Source organism: Sciurus carolinensis, chromosome 9 (genome assembly GCF_902686445.1).
Source record: "Sciurus carolinensis chromosome 9, mSciCar1.2, whole genome shotgun sequence".
Taxonomy (NCBI): domain Eukaryota; kingdom Metazoa; phylum Chordata; class Mammalia; order Rodentia; family Sciuridae; genus Sciurus; species Sciurus carolinensis.
Window position 1 is genome coordinate 53,184,255 of NC_062221.1, and position 18,559 is coordinate 53,202,813.

Below are 18,559 nucleotides of genomic sequence, written 5' to 3' on the forward strand. Positions count from 1 at the left end.
GAATGGTAAAATATCAATAGCTATTGACATTTTAAGCAAGCAGGAGAGTGATGAGGGAAGCGCAAGCAGAGACAAAGTGGAGCATGACTAGGTTAATACCTGAAAAGAAGTCAGAATTTGGAGTCAGGCTGATGTAAATTTGAACTTCAGATCCACTGTTTATTAGTTAAGTGGCTTTGGGCCAGTTGTTTTATTCCCTTAAACCAAATGTATATTTTTGACAATATGAGTAATATAAAAGGTAAAATGTCAAACACTATGCCTAACACATAATACCCGAACAAAAAACAGTTCCTTTCTCGTGCCCATTCCTCTCCACGTATTCTTACTATAGTATAGAGTTGATGTTGGAGGACAGTGGAATATCAGTTACTTCCATAATTAAGATAAGGGTAAATTATGATGGTCTATGGAGAAAAATTAGAATTCAGGCATTTTTCTATCCTTAAGAGTTTTTCCAAAACCTGAGACCTACATTTGCCCTCAGTACTTGTAGGATGCATGGAGGTTCATTGTATCATTGTTTTATTTTGCATATATTTAGATTGTTTAATAAGAAGCCATTTCTTTTGTTATATGAAAAATGTATGTTTTTAAACTCAAAGTCATTAAACTTGAATAGTAAAAGGGAAAAGGAGTCTGACTTTGATGATTTGGAGAAATTACAAAATTATTTTTGGACTTTGGTCTTCAGCAGTAAAAATGATGGATTAATCTCTTCTTCACAAGGTTTTTATAAAAATTAGATAAGGGAAACGCTGAGTGGTGTAGGCCCTGTGGCTGACCTCCTGGGGCCGGGGCTCTTCCGAGCCCCCTGCCATGGCGTCAGAGGGGCAGCAGGAGTCTGAAGGCGAGGGCAGCATCAAGTTGTCAGCAGATGTCAAGCTGTTTGTCCCCAAATTTGGTGGACTCAATATGGCATGGTTGGAGTCCTCAGCAACATGTGTCTTCCCTAGTTGTGCAGCAACTTACTATCCATTTGTACAGGAACCATCAGTGACTGAACAGAAAATATATACTGAAGAAAAAGCCTTTGGAGGACTGGGGAGATAGCTCAGCTGGTAGAGTGCTTGCCTTGCAAGCACAAGGCTCTGAGTTCGATCCCCAGTACCACAAAAAAAAAAAAGAAAAAAGAAAAAGCCTTTGGACCTTCAGCATTTCCACCTCAGTATTTACCTTCAGAGATAACTCTCCATCCATACGCCTATTCTCCTTACACCCTTGAGTCTGCACAAAACATTTGCTCAGTGCCTGCCTTGCAGTATGATTATAGCCAAGCCAGCTGTTACCAAGGTTTCAGACAGTAAAGCCCCAAAATGAGCACAGGGGCCCCATCCCACAAGAAACAAAAACTCTGCTTAAGTAAAAAAACCTATAATGCGCAAAAGTTTTAACAGTAAAAGGGCCGATGGTACAATATCATCTGAAATAAAGTCAGCAAAATGTTCCCATCATTTGTCCTTTTATGCTCATAATGGTTTGAAATCAGATGGTTATCATAAACAGATAAGAAATCCACAATCATTGCAAAAGGTGTGTCTACTTCCAAACTTGAATTTGAATTTAGCAGAACTGAACTGCAGGGTTCACAGAATAATAATATGTCAGAGATGCAAAAACAACCCAGGTGGGACCTTTCCACTCTATGTCGACCAGTATCTCTCTCCTAGGAGAAGTGGGAAAACCAGTCACAGCAGTGTCAGAGGGTGAAATAGTGGTGAAAAATAATAATCCAAGTGAATATGTAACTGTTAATGCTGCTACCAGTTCCCCTTCATGTACAACAGAGTTATCTTGGACACCAATAGGTTATATTGTTGGCAGATGTTACCTTCAGAACTGTCAGCAGCTCCTAAAAATGTTATTTCTGTGATAAACCTAAAGACGTTTGCTTCATCAGCAGATCCTAAAAGTGTTAATTTGTCATGTTCTGAAATTTTATCTTCGGATCCTTCCTACAACAAAGAGAAACACATTTATCCTACTGAAAAGTCCAAAACATCACAAGGTGGTGACCTTGAACAAAATGAAGCCTCCAGAAAGAGGAGGCTTTTTTTTTCTTTCTTATTTGAAAGAAAGGTCTAAATCAAAATATGAAATCCTGACAGTTCAAGAGCTACCAAGGATTGAAGATGTGGAGGAGTTTCCCAATCTGGCAGTTGCATCTGAAAGAAGAGACAGAGTAGAGTCCCCGAAATTTCAATCTAAACAGCAGCCACAGAATAATTTTTTACATAGTGGAAAGAAAAGCCAGATTCCAGTGCAGCTGGATTTGGGAAGCATGCTGGCAGCTCTTGAGAAGAACCAGCATGCCTAGCATGCCAAGCAGTCCTCCAGACCAGTTGTGTTCTCAGTTGGAACTGTGCCTGTCCTCTCCAAAGATGCCTCCTCAGGGGAGAGGGGCCACCGCCTCAGTCAGGTGAAGACTCCTCACAGCCCCTTGGACTCCAGCGGCCCCTGATGAAGAAAGGGAAGTAGAGGGAGGTCCCCAAGGCCATGAAGCCCACATCATTGAAGATTATTTTGAAAGAATGGCAAGAGAGAAAGTAGCAGCAACTTCAAGAAAATTCTATTAACCCAGCTGTTGCTGGTGATGACACACCAGATGTAGAGAGCAATGCTGATGACCAGGCCCCCAATCAGGCCAGCCCCACAGGACCAGAGGAAATGGAAGAATCAGTCTCCTCCAGTCCTGCGACCGAGGGCAAGTCAGAAGAGCCCCTTGACACAGAACTCCAGAGGGACACGGATGCCTGCCTGCCTGCCTCCAACTTTGCCAGTTTCCCCAAGATCCACAGCCGGGGATTCAGGGATTACTGCAGCCAGATGCTCAGTAAAGAAGTAGACGCTACTTCTTTAGTTCACAGACCTACTAAAGGAACTAGTCTGCTTCCAAGACTGCATGTACCAGAAGGATCCAGTCAAGGCTAAGACCAAATGCCAGCTTGTGCTGGGGCTGAGGGAGGTTCTCAAACACCTGAAGCTTAGGAAATTGAAATGCATCATTATTTCTCCCAGCTGTGAGAAGATACAGTCGAAAGGTGGACTGGATGACACTCTGCACACCATTATTGATTACGGCTGTGAGCAGAACATCCTCTTTGTGTTTGCTCTCAACTGCGAGGTTCTAGGGTGTAGTTTGAACAACGTAGTTCCTGTCAGTGTGGTGGGGATCTTTAGCTATGACAGGACCCAGGACCAGTTCCATAAGATGGTCAAGCTGACAAGGTGGCCCGGCAGGCCTATGAGACCATGCTGAGAACATATGGCAGGAACTGGCTGGAGAGCCCAGACCTCAGACCCTCCCAGCCCACTCTCACAGGACCCCTCCGCTCCCATTGTAGGAAAAGAACCGCACTACATTGAAATCTGAAGAAAACATCTGGAAGCATACAATCAACATGCCTTGGAATTAGAAGAATCTCTGGAGGCTTCAACCTCTCAGATAATGAACTTGAATTTATAAGAAGAGAGTTCTTCCTTGTGTGTCTCTGTGTTTTGGGGCAGGGAGGGAGGAGGCTTGAAAGGACTTTGCGGCTTTTTCTTCTCAGTTTTCACTGACGCAATGTATTGCGTATGACGGTTGAATCTGGAAATTAACTGGCATGAAAGGTACTTGTGAACCAGTGGTCATAGGGCCCTTGCAGCAGTGAATTCTGTTAAATGGACGCTCAGGTGTACTGGCGGAAACCTTTTCTAAAAGCCTGGTGATGCAGCTCTGCCTTTCTAAGCATACTGTGGATCTGGATATACTGGAAAATGGAATACTTCAGTACTTTGGCTCAAAGGAAACTGCATTGCAGCATAACTGGGCCAAGTGGGGCCTGCAGCAAGCAACTGTTGGGCTCTTGCCTACAAGGGGCCATGGTGAGGTGACTGGAGGGAGGTGCTGACCCCCTCATAGGGTCACTGACATAGGAGCAAGAGGGCACTAGGGAGGGACCCATTCTCAGGGGACATAGCTCTTCAACTTAATGATATAGAGAATTTGCTAAAATGAGCCTCAGAAGGACAATTGGTTTTCTAACCTGAGACTTTTTGACATGGATTATTCCTTCTAGTCTTTATTTTCCAAAGAAGCAATATATGTTGAAGTTCCTAGTTTTAGTTTAACAAGCCACAAATCTTTCTTAAGTGAACGTATTCTGAATGCGGTTTCTGTCACAGAGGCCAGGGAGCAGAACTTACTTTCATATTTTCCCTGTAAGTAAGAGGGCTTATTGATTTTGAATAAAGAGTGATTATTTAATCTAATAAAAAATTAGATGAGATAGTGGATGTGACAAGTTTTGTAAAATTTTAATGCATATAGTATAAAAAAAGAACATAAAATGTTCCTTTTACTTAGTTCATTTGTAATTAGATGGGCCCTGAAAATACTTTAAAATTCTTCCAACAGTTCTTTGTAGCAAAAATAAGTGGCCAAAGCTGTTATTTACTGTAACAGCTGTATGAATTGGTTCTTTTATTGTCAGCAAATAGATTCTTTTGAATGGTTATTGCTCAAAAGTAGACTGTGTCCTCTAAAATAGCTGTAGTAATACTGTATTATTATATTATCTTCTTTAATACAAGTGTTAATTACTAAGCAAATGAATATAGTAATGTTGGTGTTATTGTATTCTTTTTCTTGCTTCAGATCAATGAACACATTTTTGATAATTTATCTAATAATCCTTATCTCTGAAGCCATCATCAGTACCATCTTGAAGTATACATGGCAAGCTGAAGAAAAATGGGATGAACCTTGGTATAACCAAAAAACAGAACATCAAAGAAATAGTAGTAAGGTATTTTATGGTGTTCTGCTATTATAAAAGAAACTAATTTTTTGGCACAGTTAATGCTTTGATAGTGATTTCTGGTAGGAGGGAACACTGTGATCACATAACCATTACTACTAACAAAATGACATTGCAAGTGAAGAGCAGTTGGCTTTCCACAGCTTAGGGCGTAAGCAGTTGCATTCCCTGTGGCATGACTTGAATAGTTAAAAGATCACAAAAATTTAAATCTGACTCTATTTGTATCTATTTCAATATTACAAATTCTGTTTTCTATTCCATTTACTATATCTTGTAAATGAATTAAAGAGCAAGTTGATTTATTTTCTGTCCTGTCTATATAATTCAGGTTTCTTTGTCAGTCTTGATGGTATGAAGTAACTCACAAATTATATCATATGAAGGTTTCAATTGATTAAATGTGGACTATCAAGAGAATTAACCTACAATTTTGGTTAATAATTATCCTCCAAATTTTACTTTAGATTAAAATATACACACTGGAAGACATATTTGGATCTCAGGAGATCACAAAGCAGATAAAATACAGGATGATATTTTCAATATCATTTACAGTCAGATATTTTACATTTTACAGAATTCAGGTAGAAATGTGGTTCTGCTATGCCATGGATTGTCTATCCCTGTAGAATCTGTGCTTCACAGAGTTTTGATTTCTAACGATCCTAACCTAGCAATTACATTATAGTTTTGGAAGTTACACTCAATTTTAGTCGTCCATGGTTTTGAAGAGAGTAGAGTGGGTAAGTGCACTCCAGAGGGAAAAATTATAATTTTTCTAAAGGTAGTTTCAGTTATACCAGGTGACTTTACCTTCTGAAAAGTAGCAAGTTATTTGAATTTGTTCTTTTCTCCCTTTATTCTGATCAAGAGTCTAAATAAAGAGAAGAAATGAAATGTTAAAAAGACAATTTAATAAATGAATTTCAATTCATGACACTGTTCTACTTTGCAATATAGTTGATGATCTGTTTAGGCATGAAGCCTTTTGATAATTTTCTTCAGTAACACTGAAGAAATTCTTATGTGTTTTCTCTTATCAAATAATCATTTCTTTTTTCCTAGATTCTGAGGTTTATTTCTGATTTCCTTGCTTTTTTGGTACTCTACAATTTCATCATTCCAATTTCATTATATGTAACAGTTGAAATGCAAAAATTTCTTGGATCATTTTTTATTGGCTGGGATCTTGATCTCTATCATGAAGAATCAGATCAGAAAGCTCAAGTCAATACTTCTGATCTTAATGAAGAGCTTGGACAGGTGACTATAACCTTAATGTTTTATTTTTTAAATATATTTTATTTTTAAAACAATACATGTACAAAGACTAATATAACAGTAAATATTATAGTTTATAACAAAAACAGCCCTGTTCTACACATAATTCTTATTCCCATTTTTAATTTTTAAGTTGCTTCTTCTATTATTAATCATTGTATTTCTACATACTCTGTCTTAATTTTAACATGCTAGAAATTATCCATTATGGAATATGAAGACATACTCTATCACCACACATCCCACATGAGAAAGGAAAAGGGTTCCTGTTGGAGGAATGGACTGGCTGTGAAATAATAGCTAAGAAATTGATTTAACAGGAATAAGGAAAAGAGACAGAATTATCTTTAGCATAGGGACTGACTGGTTAAGCCATCCAGAAGGGTCTGGCTCTAACAAATGAAGGAGCCCACGTTTGGTTTGTTTATATAGGTACAGATCAAAAGGGGGCCCATAGGAACTTCTTCCATGAAAAACAGGATAAGGGGTGGAGTTAAGCAAGCCATTTGGCTCTAGTGGGTCACTCTCACAACCATGACTTACATTCAGACTTCAATGGTGAACCAACACGGGGTAACCACATGCTTCAGGCAGTCTCAAACAATTTTCTGTAATTGTGAGTTCCTGAAACCAGATTTTCCATAATAGTCCAATGAAGTTTGGTTCTTTTTACAGGTCATAGGTGGCTCCCCAAAATACTCTAATACTACTACTTTCCCACACAGACTATGACACATAACCCCCCTTGCCTCCCAAAGCCCCTCAGAATTGTTATTTTACAATTCAGAGTTTATCATTTATTAGTTGATATCATTTGAATACTCTTCATTAATTCCTCATTCTTTATGTTTCCTGTAATGCTGTAATTATATTTTATTTCTATATATTTTGTTTTCCCTAGAATTAGAGTGGCTTTGTTCTTTCATTCACTTAGTTTCCATATACCACAAAAAAGTTCTTAACAAATACCTGCAGCTTCCCTCTGTATGTTCAAACTTAGGAATTTTTTTTCTCTCCCTCTCTCTTCTTGTGTCTCTCTCCCTCTCCCACCCGCCACCCTTTTATTTTTTTCCTTCCAGATGAGGGCTTCCTTTGCTGCCAGGAAGGACTCAGATTCCTATGCTCAAGTAGTCCTCCTTCCTCAGCCTCCTGAGTACCTGGGACTACAGGCATACTCTGCTACACTCACCTTTATCATTATTATTATTATTTTACATAGCAGAATTCCTATGTCTTAGGTGTTATGTTTATATTTACTGTTCCCAAAAATATGAAGTTTAAGTAGTGTCTCACTTATATTTATTTCTTGGTCAAAACAATATTTCCCAACTTGAACTCTACTTTACTTTTTTTGTTGTTGTTCTGTTTTAGATACACATGACTGTAGAATGTATTTTGAAATATACATATGTGGAGTATAACTTAGGTGAACACTACTTTTAATTCTGGAATCTTGGCTGAACTTGTTTATTTGTTCTAATAGATATTTCAATGGATTCCTTAGGATTGTTTATATGCAAGATCACTTCATGAACAAATGGAGAACTTTTTTACCTGTTTGTCCAATCAGGATAACTTTTCTTTTCCTTTCTCTCTCCTCACCCTCTCTCTTTTGATAATTGCCATAACTACAATCTTCAGTAGTGTTGATAAAAGTGACCAGAGCACACATCTATGTCTTACTTCTCTGTTCTTAGGAGAAAAGCATTACACATTTTGATAGCTATGGGGATTTTATCAATACTTTTTATCAAGTTGAGGAAGTTCTTTTTTTGTCCTTAGTTTGTTGGGTGTTTTTATCATGAAGAGTATTGGATTTTGTCAAATCCCTTTTCTGCATCTATTAAGATGGTCATTTCATTAATAGAATACAAATACTATTTTATTAATATAGTAGATTACATTCTTTCTTTTTTAATGTTGAATCAGTCTTTCATTCCTGGAATAAATCTCATACAATCATGGTATATAATCCTTTTCATATGTTTCTGAATCTGGTGTATGTGTGTATGTGTGTGTTTATTGGTCTATGGTACCTTCCTCCCTTTTTATTTTTAAATTCTTAAATTTTTATATTTTGCAGTATTAGGAATTGAACCCAAGACCTTGAGCATGCTAGGCAAGTGCTCTATCTGAGCAACATTCCTAGCTTTTACCTCCCTTTTAAAATTTTTTTTGTATACAATAAATATATACAATTTTTATTTGTTAATGAAAAGTAATAAAATGAAAATGAAAAAAATAATTCCAGTAAGTTTACCTCCCTTTTTAAATGATATCTTTGTCAAGTCATCATTGCAAAAATCAAGTCCTCACTGTAATTCTGATTGTAACAAGACTTGACTATTGCATCCTTCTTTTTGTGGACCTACCTTCTTTTAGGGTTAATTTTCTGGAATTAGTCTCTAAGAGTATTAAAATAATTTGTCTTAACTACCTTTTAAAATATATTCTTTTCTTTTAAACATTTAATTTTTTTCACTGTATCTGTTTCCTGACCTCTGTTTCAGTTTTCCCTATTTTGGATAACTTTTCACCTTTTAACCTCTTTGCACTGTTGTCAATTTGGGTTCCTACTCCCAGCTCCATCCCATTTCTCCAGACCCAGATATCGTTTTACTTTCTAGATTATAAAACATCTTTTCTACCCTTACTTCAGTGATAATTCTTTTATTTATTTATTTATTTTTATTGTAAACAAATGGGGTACATCTTGTTTCTCTGTACATGAAGTAGAGGCGCACCATTTGTGTAATCATACATTTACATAGGGTAATGGTTTTGATTCATTTTGTTATTTTTCCTCCCCCCCACCCTTCCCACCCCTCTTTCCCCTCTATACAGTCCCTCCTTCCTCCATTCTTGCCTCCCTCCTATCCCCCATTATGTATCATCGTCCATGATAATTCTTGAGTTCTATTATTTAAAAAACAGTTTAATGAAGAGACAGAAATGAATTTCTTATATTCTGAGTCAGTTCTTCAGAGGAATATGTATCTCAAGATGCTACAAACTTCAAAGTTTATGTAGATTTAAAATAGTTTGTGTTCCTTGTTTACTTTCCTTGGCATCTATATTATATGTGCATGGACTTGTACTTGATCTCTCAACATTGGTATACTGATGTTAATAGGTCAAATAGAGACAGAAAGACAAAGATTTTGTTATCCAACATTGGACCTTGAACACACGGTTGATTTTGTTTTCTTTCTTTCTAGGTGGAATATGTGTTTACAGATAAAACTGGAACACTGACAGAAAACGAGATGCAGTTTCGGGAATGTTCAATTAATGGCATGAAATATCAAGAAATCAGTGGTAGACTGGTACCTGAAGGACCAACACCTGACTCTTCAGAAGGAAATTTATCTTACCTGAATAGTTTATCCCATCTTAACAACTTGTCCCATCTTACAACCAGTTCTTCTTTTAGAACCAGTCCTGAAAATGAAACTGAACTAGTAAGCAATTTCTAAATTAATAAATAAGTGTTTCTCTGGGAGTGATGGTACTTGCTTGTAATCCCAGCAACTCGGGAGGCTAAGGCAGGAAGACCCCAGTTTGAGTTGAAGCTAGCCCAAGCAGCTTAGCAAGATCCTGTCTCAATTAAAAAAATAAAAAGGACTGATGATATAGCTCAGTGGTAAATGTCCCTGGGTTAAATCCCCAGTACAAAAAATAAATAAGGATTGCATATGCATGAATTCTCTTCAGTAGTTGATGGATTATAGGGGAAAAGTGTATATCCTTGGAGCAAGAAATATATATTTGAAATGTATATGTTTGATTCAGTACTATAAAATATAATCCTAAGAATTTTTAGTTTCAGCGCAATTTAACTTGTCACTTCCAGTGTTAGTCTGAGCTCTCCCGATATTCAAATGAAACAGTTTTTAAAAGCTGTTACTGCCTTGAAGTAAAGGAAACTGTACTAAGAAGTAGAGCTTAAATTTATTTAATACTTTTTGAGGCCTCACTTTGTCCACAAAAAGGTATTCTTCTTTACTTGCAATTTGGTTATACCCCTTCTAAAAGATGGACATATATTGAATGCTTTTAAGCCAAAGTGAATATTTCATAGCCATTTGGGTCATTGAACTCTTTTTTGTTTTAGCTGTTAGGTATCTGTCTGTAGTTTCCTTAAAGGTATTTGGGAACGCTGCTTTCATGACACATTATTATGTTTCTGCAGATTAAAGAACACGATCTCTTCTTTAAGGCAGTCAGTCTTTGCCACACTGTTCAGATCAGCAATGTTCATGTCGATGGCATTGGTGATGGTCCCTGGCAGTCCAATCTGGCACCCTCCCAGTTGGAATATTATGCATCTTCACCAGATGAAAAGGCTCTAGTGGAAGCTGCTGCGAGGTAATGGAGTCAAATTTCCTAACCCTTAGAAATACTCTTTAAGTTAATGTTGGAATATTAGAAAATCATCATTTAAAACTTTCGAACCTAAGTTAATCATTTTAATCTGGTTACCATGAAAACTGTGTAATAAAAGTTGTAAGAAATACTTACGTTTGTACATCATGTACAACCACAGAAATGAAAAGCTGTACCTTATTTGTGTACAGTGAATCAAATTGCAGTCTGTAAAAATAAAAAAGGGTAATTATGCAAATAAAATAGAAAAATGTGGAAAAAAATACTTATGTTTATATTGTTCTGGACCTTCTCTGATCCTTCAGGTTCTTAAAAGTAAGATCTATTCAACGGAAAATTTTTTTTTTTTGGTACCAAGGATTGAACTGGGAGCCACTCAACCACTGAGCCACATCCCCAGCCCTGTTTTGCATTTTATTTAGAAACAAGGTCTCACTGAATTGCTTAGATCCTTAGCTTTGCTGAGGCTGACTTTGAATTTGTGATCCTCCTGCCTCAGCCTCCCGAGCCACTGGGATTACAGGCATGTGCCCGGCCCAAGGGAAATATTTTAAAGTACATTTTAAACTTTGATTTTAAATATTTTCACTCAAACTAAGTTATAATAACCTTTTTAAATATGAAATATCATCCCTTAATTCTTACATTTCTTTGTTATTTTAATCCCTAGAATTGGTATCGTGTTTATTGGCAATTCTGAAGAAACTATGGAAGTTAAAATACTTGGAAAACTGGAACGGTAATTTTTTTCATTTGTTGTGGTCTTCTTTATATAAAGTATATAATATAGAACAGGGATCAATAAGTATAGCCCATGAGCCAAATCTGACTTCCAGCCTATTTTTATATAGCCTATAAATAACATTATATTTTTAAAGCATTGTTTTAAGAAAAAGAAAGGATATGCAGCAAAGACTGTTTATGGCCAACAAAGCCATAAAATATTTACTGTCTAGTTCACATAAAGTTTGCCATCCTCTGCTCTAAAATGATCTCGATATTACATTGTATCTCCTCACAGTTATAATAATATTCCGCTCTGAATCTTTTCCTGAGTTACTTCTGTGCTTATTTTTTGACACTCCTAGGGTTGGGTTTCATTGGTTTTATTCATTGAATAAAAAAAAAACTTTTCTTAAATTGTGGTTTATTTCGCTTGTTTGTTTCTTTTCTTGCAGAGCTGGGCATCAAACCAGGGTCAAATATGCTAGCTGTGCTTTTTACACTGAGCTACATTCCTACCTAACTTTCCTTCTATTTCCTGTGGTTTTTTGTTTCAGGCATTGAAAAACAGCAGTCTGTTTCCACTATTTCCACTTTGATAAGTTAATTCATGCCTATTATACCTTTTGTGGATTTTTTAAATTTTTTTTATTTTTACAGAGTGCATTTTGGTTCATTGTACACAAATGGGGTACAACTTTTCATTTTATGGTTGTGCATGATGTAGATTCATACCATTCGTGTAATCATACATGTACATAGGATAATGATGTTTGTCTCATTCCACCATTTCCTTTTGTGATTTTATCAGTTATGGTCAGATTTCAGCTCTAGGTGTGCTTTTCCAACTCTGCTTTTACCTAAACTAGTGCCCATTCTTTGTGTACTTTCTTGTGGGAGCCTGTCTAGGTCATTTCATCAACTTAAAACCATCATTCAACTCAGCGTTTTTCTTTGAATTGTGGAAAGTATTTCATATGTCCATCATTGTATACAATTATCTGGAAGATTTTTCAAGCCACACCTTACCTATCCACACAAATTCTTTTTTAGCTCCATAAAGAGGTATTTGTTCCTTGCTCTTTCTTACACACACACACACACACACACACACACACACACCAGGCTCAGAATCACTCTTATGGTGAACCTCTGATAGTAATGTGTGTTGTTGTATTTGTCAGAAGAATGGTTGAAAATCATTCACCTTTTAGTGGGAAAAACATTGAGCTGGGCAGATCTGAATTCCAGTGCTTGCTCTCCCCACTCACAAGGTTATTTTACTTTATGTAAATAACTTAATCTTTCTGAGTTCAATAGTTTCAATCTGATATGAAAATGTAGTTGAGATTAATTTCTTATTTTAAGTAATGTTTTATTTTTATAGGGATTCCAAATTTTCACATATCATTATTAAAACAAGTAAGGTTTTGTCTTATTTTTTTTTTTTTTCTTTAGGTACAAATTGCTTCACATTCTGGAATTTGATTCAGATCGTAGGAGAATGAGTGTAATTGTTCGGGCACCTTCAGGTAACCAATTTGAACTTTCATGATTTTTATTTACCCAATATTAAGAGCTTCATAACTCATTTTTTTTTCTTTTAGGTGAGAAGCTTTTATTTGCTAAAGGAGCTGAATCATCAATTCTTCCAAAATGTATAGGTGGAGAAATAGAAAAAACCAGAATTCATGTAGATGAATTTGCTTTGGTGAGTATAAATTTCTATCCTGTAAACAAACAGAAAACTCTAAAAGATATGTTTATGAAAGATTTTGGGTTTCATTTTAAACATAATTTATCAAGACTGAGATTGTAGCTCAATTATAGAGTGCTTGCTTACCATGCATGAGGTCGTGGGTTCATCTCCAGTACTGTAAAAAAATTTCAAAAATTTTGAAATTCTTTAGCTCTGTTGCACTTTTGACTTCACATTCTTTACATAAAAACTCATTTGTAATCTTCTTTAAAAAACTTAAGTCTTCTCTTCAACTCTATTATAGTCAAGGCACGTCTGGTTGCAAGGACCACTCAAACTGCAATTTTAAAAAATGCTTAGGATTAGAAATGTAGCTCAAGGGTAGATACTCGCCTACTCCTGGACCCTGAATTCAAACCCCAGCAGCACACACACAAATAAAGAGGCACAGTTCCTGTAGTCCCAGCCACTGCAAAGTCTGAGACAAGAGAATTTGTTGAGCCCAAGAGTTCAAGACCAGCCTGTATCTTAAAAAAAAAAAAAAAAAAAAAAAAAAAAAAAAAAAAACTGGACTAAATGCATGTTTAACATGCACAATGCCCTGGTTTACTCCCAAAAGAGGGGTTACTAAAGGAATATAGGAGAATTCAAATGTGGAGAAACCAGAACCCTCATAAATTGCTGACAGGAATATAAGTAGCATAGTTTCTTTGGAAAACAGTTTGGCAGTCCTTAAAAGGTAAACATGAAGTTATTATTTGACCCTTCAATTCTATTCCTAAGTGTACACTCAAAAGAATTGAAACGTTTGTCTATATAAAATTTTATAAATGAATGTTCAAAAGCAGTGTCACTCCTAATAGCCAAAAAGTGGAAAAAACTCAGATGCCCAACTGATGAATGGATAGACAAAATATGATTTATCCATTTTTATGGAATACTGTTTAGTCTTTAAAAGGAACGAAGTACTGATACATGCCACAACATGGATGAACCTTGAAAAGACTGTTGAGTGAAAAAAGCCAGTCACAAAAGTTCACATATTACATTTATATGAAATATCTAGAATAGGCAGATTCTTAGAGAAAGCAGATTAGTGGTTCCCAGGGACTAGAAGAAGTGGAGGGAAAGAAATGTCTGCTAAAGGATTCCTTTTGCAGGGGCTTTGAAATATTCTGGAATTAACAGTGATGATTGTACACCTGTGAATATACTAAAAATCACTGATTTATACCTTTTTGAATTAAAAGGGTAAATTTTATGGAATGTAAATTATATCCCTTATTTTAAAAAATAGAATACAGGGGATTCTTATAAAAACAAAAAGCCCTCATTTTTGCATTTCTATAAATATATAGTCCTTATCAATTTCTGCTCACTTACCTCCTTTACTGATTTATGATATCTCTTCTTCCATTATTTGCTGATTGATAATGATCTAATTTATCTTCCCACTATAATATCCATGAGAGCAAAAATATTGTGTTACCTTACCATTATTTTAATATCTAGAATGAAAGAGCAAATGCAGGCATTGAAGGAGGAGATGAAAGAGCAAATGCAGGCATTAAATGATCGCACCAATCAACAGTTAAAAGAGCAAATACGGGAAGCAAGAGATCATTTCAATAAAGAGTTAGAGATACTGAAAAAAAAAAAAAAAAAACAAACAAATCCTTGAAATGAAGGAAACAATAAACCAAGTTAAAAACTCCATAGAAAGCATAACCAGGGCTGGGGAGATAGCTCAGTTGGTAGAGTGCCTGCCTCGCAAGCACAAGGCCCTGGGTTCAATCCCCAGCACCGCAAAAAAAAAAAAAAAAAGAAAGCATAACCAATAGGATAGAACACCTGGAAGACAGAACCTCAGACATTGAAGACAAAACATTTAATCTTGAAAACAAAGTTGAACAAACAGAGAAGATGGTAAGAAATCATGAACAGAATCTATAAGAATTATGGGAGGGGCTGGGGAGATAGCTCAGTCGGTAGAGTGCTTGCCTTATAAGCACAAAGCCCTGGGTTCGATCCCCAGCACCCAAAAAAAAAAGAATTATGGGATATCATGAAAAGGCCAAATTTAAGAATTATTGGGATTGAGGAAGGCTTAGAGAAACAAACCAAAGGAATGAACAATCTATTCAATGAAATAATATCAGAAAATTTCCCAAATATGAAGAATGAAATGGAAAACCAAGTACAAGAGGCTTATAGGACTCCAAATACACAAAATTACAACAGACCCACACCAAGGCACATTATTATGAAAATACCTAACATACAAAATAAAGACAGAATTTTAAAGGCCACTAGAGAAAAGAATCAAATTACATTCGGGGGAAACCAATAAGAATATCAGCAGATTTTTCATTCCAGACCCTAAAAGCTAGAAGGGCCTGGAACATTTACCAAGCCCTGAAAGAAAACGGATGCCAACCAAGAATCTTATACCCAGCAAAACTTACTTTCAGATTTGATGACGAAATAAGATCCTTCCATGATAAACAAAAGCTAAAGGAATTTACAAAAAGAAAGCTGGCATTACAGAACATTCTCAGCAAAATATTCCATGAGGAAGAGATGAAAAACAACGATGCAAATCAGCAATGGGAGGAACTAGCCTAAAGGAATAGCCAAATAAAGGAGAAACCAAATCATGTCAAAAAACAAATATGAGTCAAATGACTGGGAATACAAATCATATCACAATAATAACCCTGAATGTTAATGGCCTGAACTCATCAATCAAAAGACATAGACTGGCAGATTGGATTAAAAAGAAAAATCCAACAATATGCTGCCTGCAAGAGACTCATCTCATAGAAAGAGATACCCATAGACTAAAGGTGAAAGGATGGGAAAAAACATACCATCACACAGACACAGCAAAAAAGCAGGAGTATCCATCCTCATTTCAGATAATGTGGACTTCAAGCCAAAACAAGTCAGAAGGGATAAAGAAGGACATCACATACTGCTTAAGGGAAGCATAAATCAGCAAGACATAACAATCATAAATATCTATGCCCCGAACATTGGCTCATCCATGTACGTCAAACAAATCCTTCTCAATTTCAGAAATCAAATAGACCACAACACAATAATACTAGGCGATTTTAAACACACCTCTCACCACTGGATAGATCTTCCAAATAAAAATTGAATAAAGAAACCATAGATCTCAATAACACAATCAACTATTTAGACTTAACCAACATGTAGAATATACCATCCAACAAGAGCAAATACACTTTCTTCTCAGCAGCGCATGGATCCTTCTCTAAAATAGACCATATTTTATGCCACAAAGCTACTGTTAGCAAATACAAGAAGATAGAGATACTACCTTGTACTCTTATCAGATCATAATGGATTGAAATTAGAAATAAATGACAGAATAAAAAACAGAAACTTCTCCAATACCTGGAGATTAAATAATACACTATTATATGATGAATGGATAACAGAAGGCATCAGGAGGGAAATAAAAAAATTCTTAGAAGTAAACGAGAACAAAGACACATTATATCAAAATCTCTGGGACACTATGAAAGCAGTACTTAGAGGAAGATTTATTTCTTTCACACATTCAACAAAAGAAGTAGAAATCAACAAATAAACGACTTAACACTACAGCTCAAAGCCCTAGAAAAAAGAAGAGCAGACCAACACCAAAAGTAGTAGAAGACAGGAAATAGTTAAAATCAGAGCCGAAATCAACGAAATTGAAACAAAAGAAACAATTGGAAAAATTAACAAAATAAATAGTTGGTTCTTTGAAAAAATAAAATTGATAAGCCTTTAGCCACACTAACAAAGAGAAATTACTAAACAAATTACTAAAATTCGGAATGAACGAGGAAATATCACAACAGACACGAGTGAAATACAAAACATAATTAGAAACTATTTTGAAAATCTATACTCCAACAAAACAGAAAACCTCGAAGACATCAAGTTTCTAGAGACTTATGAATTACCTAAACTGAATCAGGAGGACATACACAATTTAAATAGACCAATTTCAAGCAATGAAATAGAAGAGGTCATCAAAAGCCTACCAACAAAGAAAAGTCCAGGACCAGATGGGTTCTCAGCTGAGTTCTACAAACCTTTAAAGAAGAGCTCATTCCAATACTCCTCAAACTATTCCATGAAATAGAAGAGGAGGGAACCCTCCCAAACTCATTCTATGAAGCCATTATCACCCTGATACCTAAACCAGAAAGAGACACGTCAAGGAAAGAAAATTTCAGACCAATATCCTTAATGAACATCGACGCAAAAATTTTCAACAAAATTTTAGCAAATCACATACAAAATATATTAAAAAGATAGTGCACCACGATCAAGTGGGTTTTATATCCCAGGGATGCAAGGTTGGTTCAACATTCGGAAATCAATAAATGTCATTCACCATATCAACAGACTTAAAATTAAGAATCACATGATTATTTCAATAGATGCAGAAAAAGCATTCGATAAAATACAGCATCCCTTCATGCTCAAAACACTAGAAAAAATTGGGGTAGTGGGAACATTCCTTAACATTGTAAAGACCATCTACACTAAGCCGGTGGCCAGTATCATTCTAAATGGTGAAAAACTGAAAGCATTCCCCCTAAAAACTGGAACAAGGCAGGGATGCCCTCTTTCACCACTTCTATTCAACATCGTCCTTGAGACTCTAGCCACAGCAATTAGACATACCAAAGAAATTAAAGGGATACGAATTGGAAAAGAAGAACTCAAACTATCCCTGTTCGCTGATGACATGATTACATATTTAGAGGAACATAGAAATTCCACCAGAAAACTTTTAGAACTCATAAGTGAATTCAGTAAAGTAGCAGGTTACAAGATCAATGCTCATAATCCAATGCATTTTTATACATAAGTGATGAATCTTCAGAAAGAGAAATTAGGAAAACGACCCCATTCACAATAGCATCAAAAAAAATAAAATACTTGGGAATCAATCTCACAAAAGAGGTGAAAGACCTCTACAATGAGAACTACAGAACACTAAAGAAAGAAATTAAAGAAAACCTTAGAAGATGGAAAGATCTCCCATGTTCTTGGATAGGCAGAATTAATATTGACAAAATGGCCATACTACCAAAGTGCTATACAGATTCAATGCAATTCCAATTAAAATCCCAATGACGTACCTTACAGAAATAGAGCAAGCAATTATGAAATTCATCTGGAAGAATAAAAAACCCAGAATAGCTAAAGCAATCCTTGGCAGAAAGAGTGAAGCAGGGGGTATCGCAATACCAGATCTTCAACTCTATTACAAAGCAGTAGTAACAAAAACGGCATGGTGTTGGTACCAAAATAGACAGGTAGATCAATGGTACAGAAAAGAGGACATGGACACAAACCCAAATAAATACAATTTTCTCATATTAGACAAAGGGGCCAAAAATATGCAATGGAGAAAAGATAGCCTCTTCAACAAATGGTGCTGGGAGAACTGGAAAACCATATGCAACAGAATGAAATTAAACCCCTATCTCTCACCCTGCACAAAACTCAACTCAAAATGGATCAAGGACCTCGGAATCAGATCAGAGACCCTGCATCTTATAGAAGAAAAAGTAGGTCCAAACCTTCAACTTGTTGGCTTAGGATTAGACTTCCTTAACAGGACTCCCATAGC

The 18,559-nt window shown here is 35.9% G+C and overlaps 1 protein-coding gene and 1 pseudogene across 1 annotated transcript in view; both read left to right on the plus strand.

Moving 5' to 3' along the window:
• Atp11b (ATPase phospholipid transporting 11B (putative)) overlaps positions 1-18,559 on the plus strand; it is a 111,993-nt gene that overhangs the window by 38,940 nt on the left and 54,494 nt on the right. The window contains 7 exon segments of the mRNA XM_047563261.1: positions 4,640-4,790; positions 5,871-6,068; positions 9,305-9,547; positions 10,279-10,454; positions 11,143-11,211; positions 12,654-12,727; positions 12,803-12,906. Of these exon segments, the coding sequence (XP_047419217.1) occupies positions 4,640-4,790; positions 5,871-6,068; positions 9,305-9,547; positions 10,279-10,454; positions 11,143-11,211; positions 12,654-12,727; positions 12,803-12,906 (1,015 nt within the window).
• On the plus strand, positions 921-3,532 carry LOC124992480 (selenocysteine insertion sequence-binding protein 2-like; annotated as a pseudogene).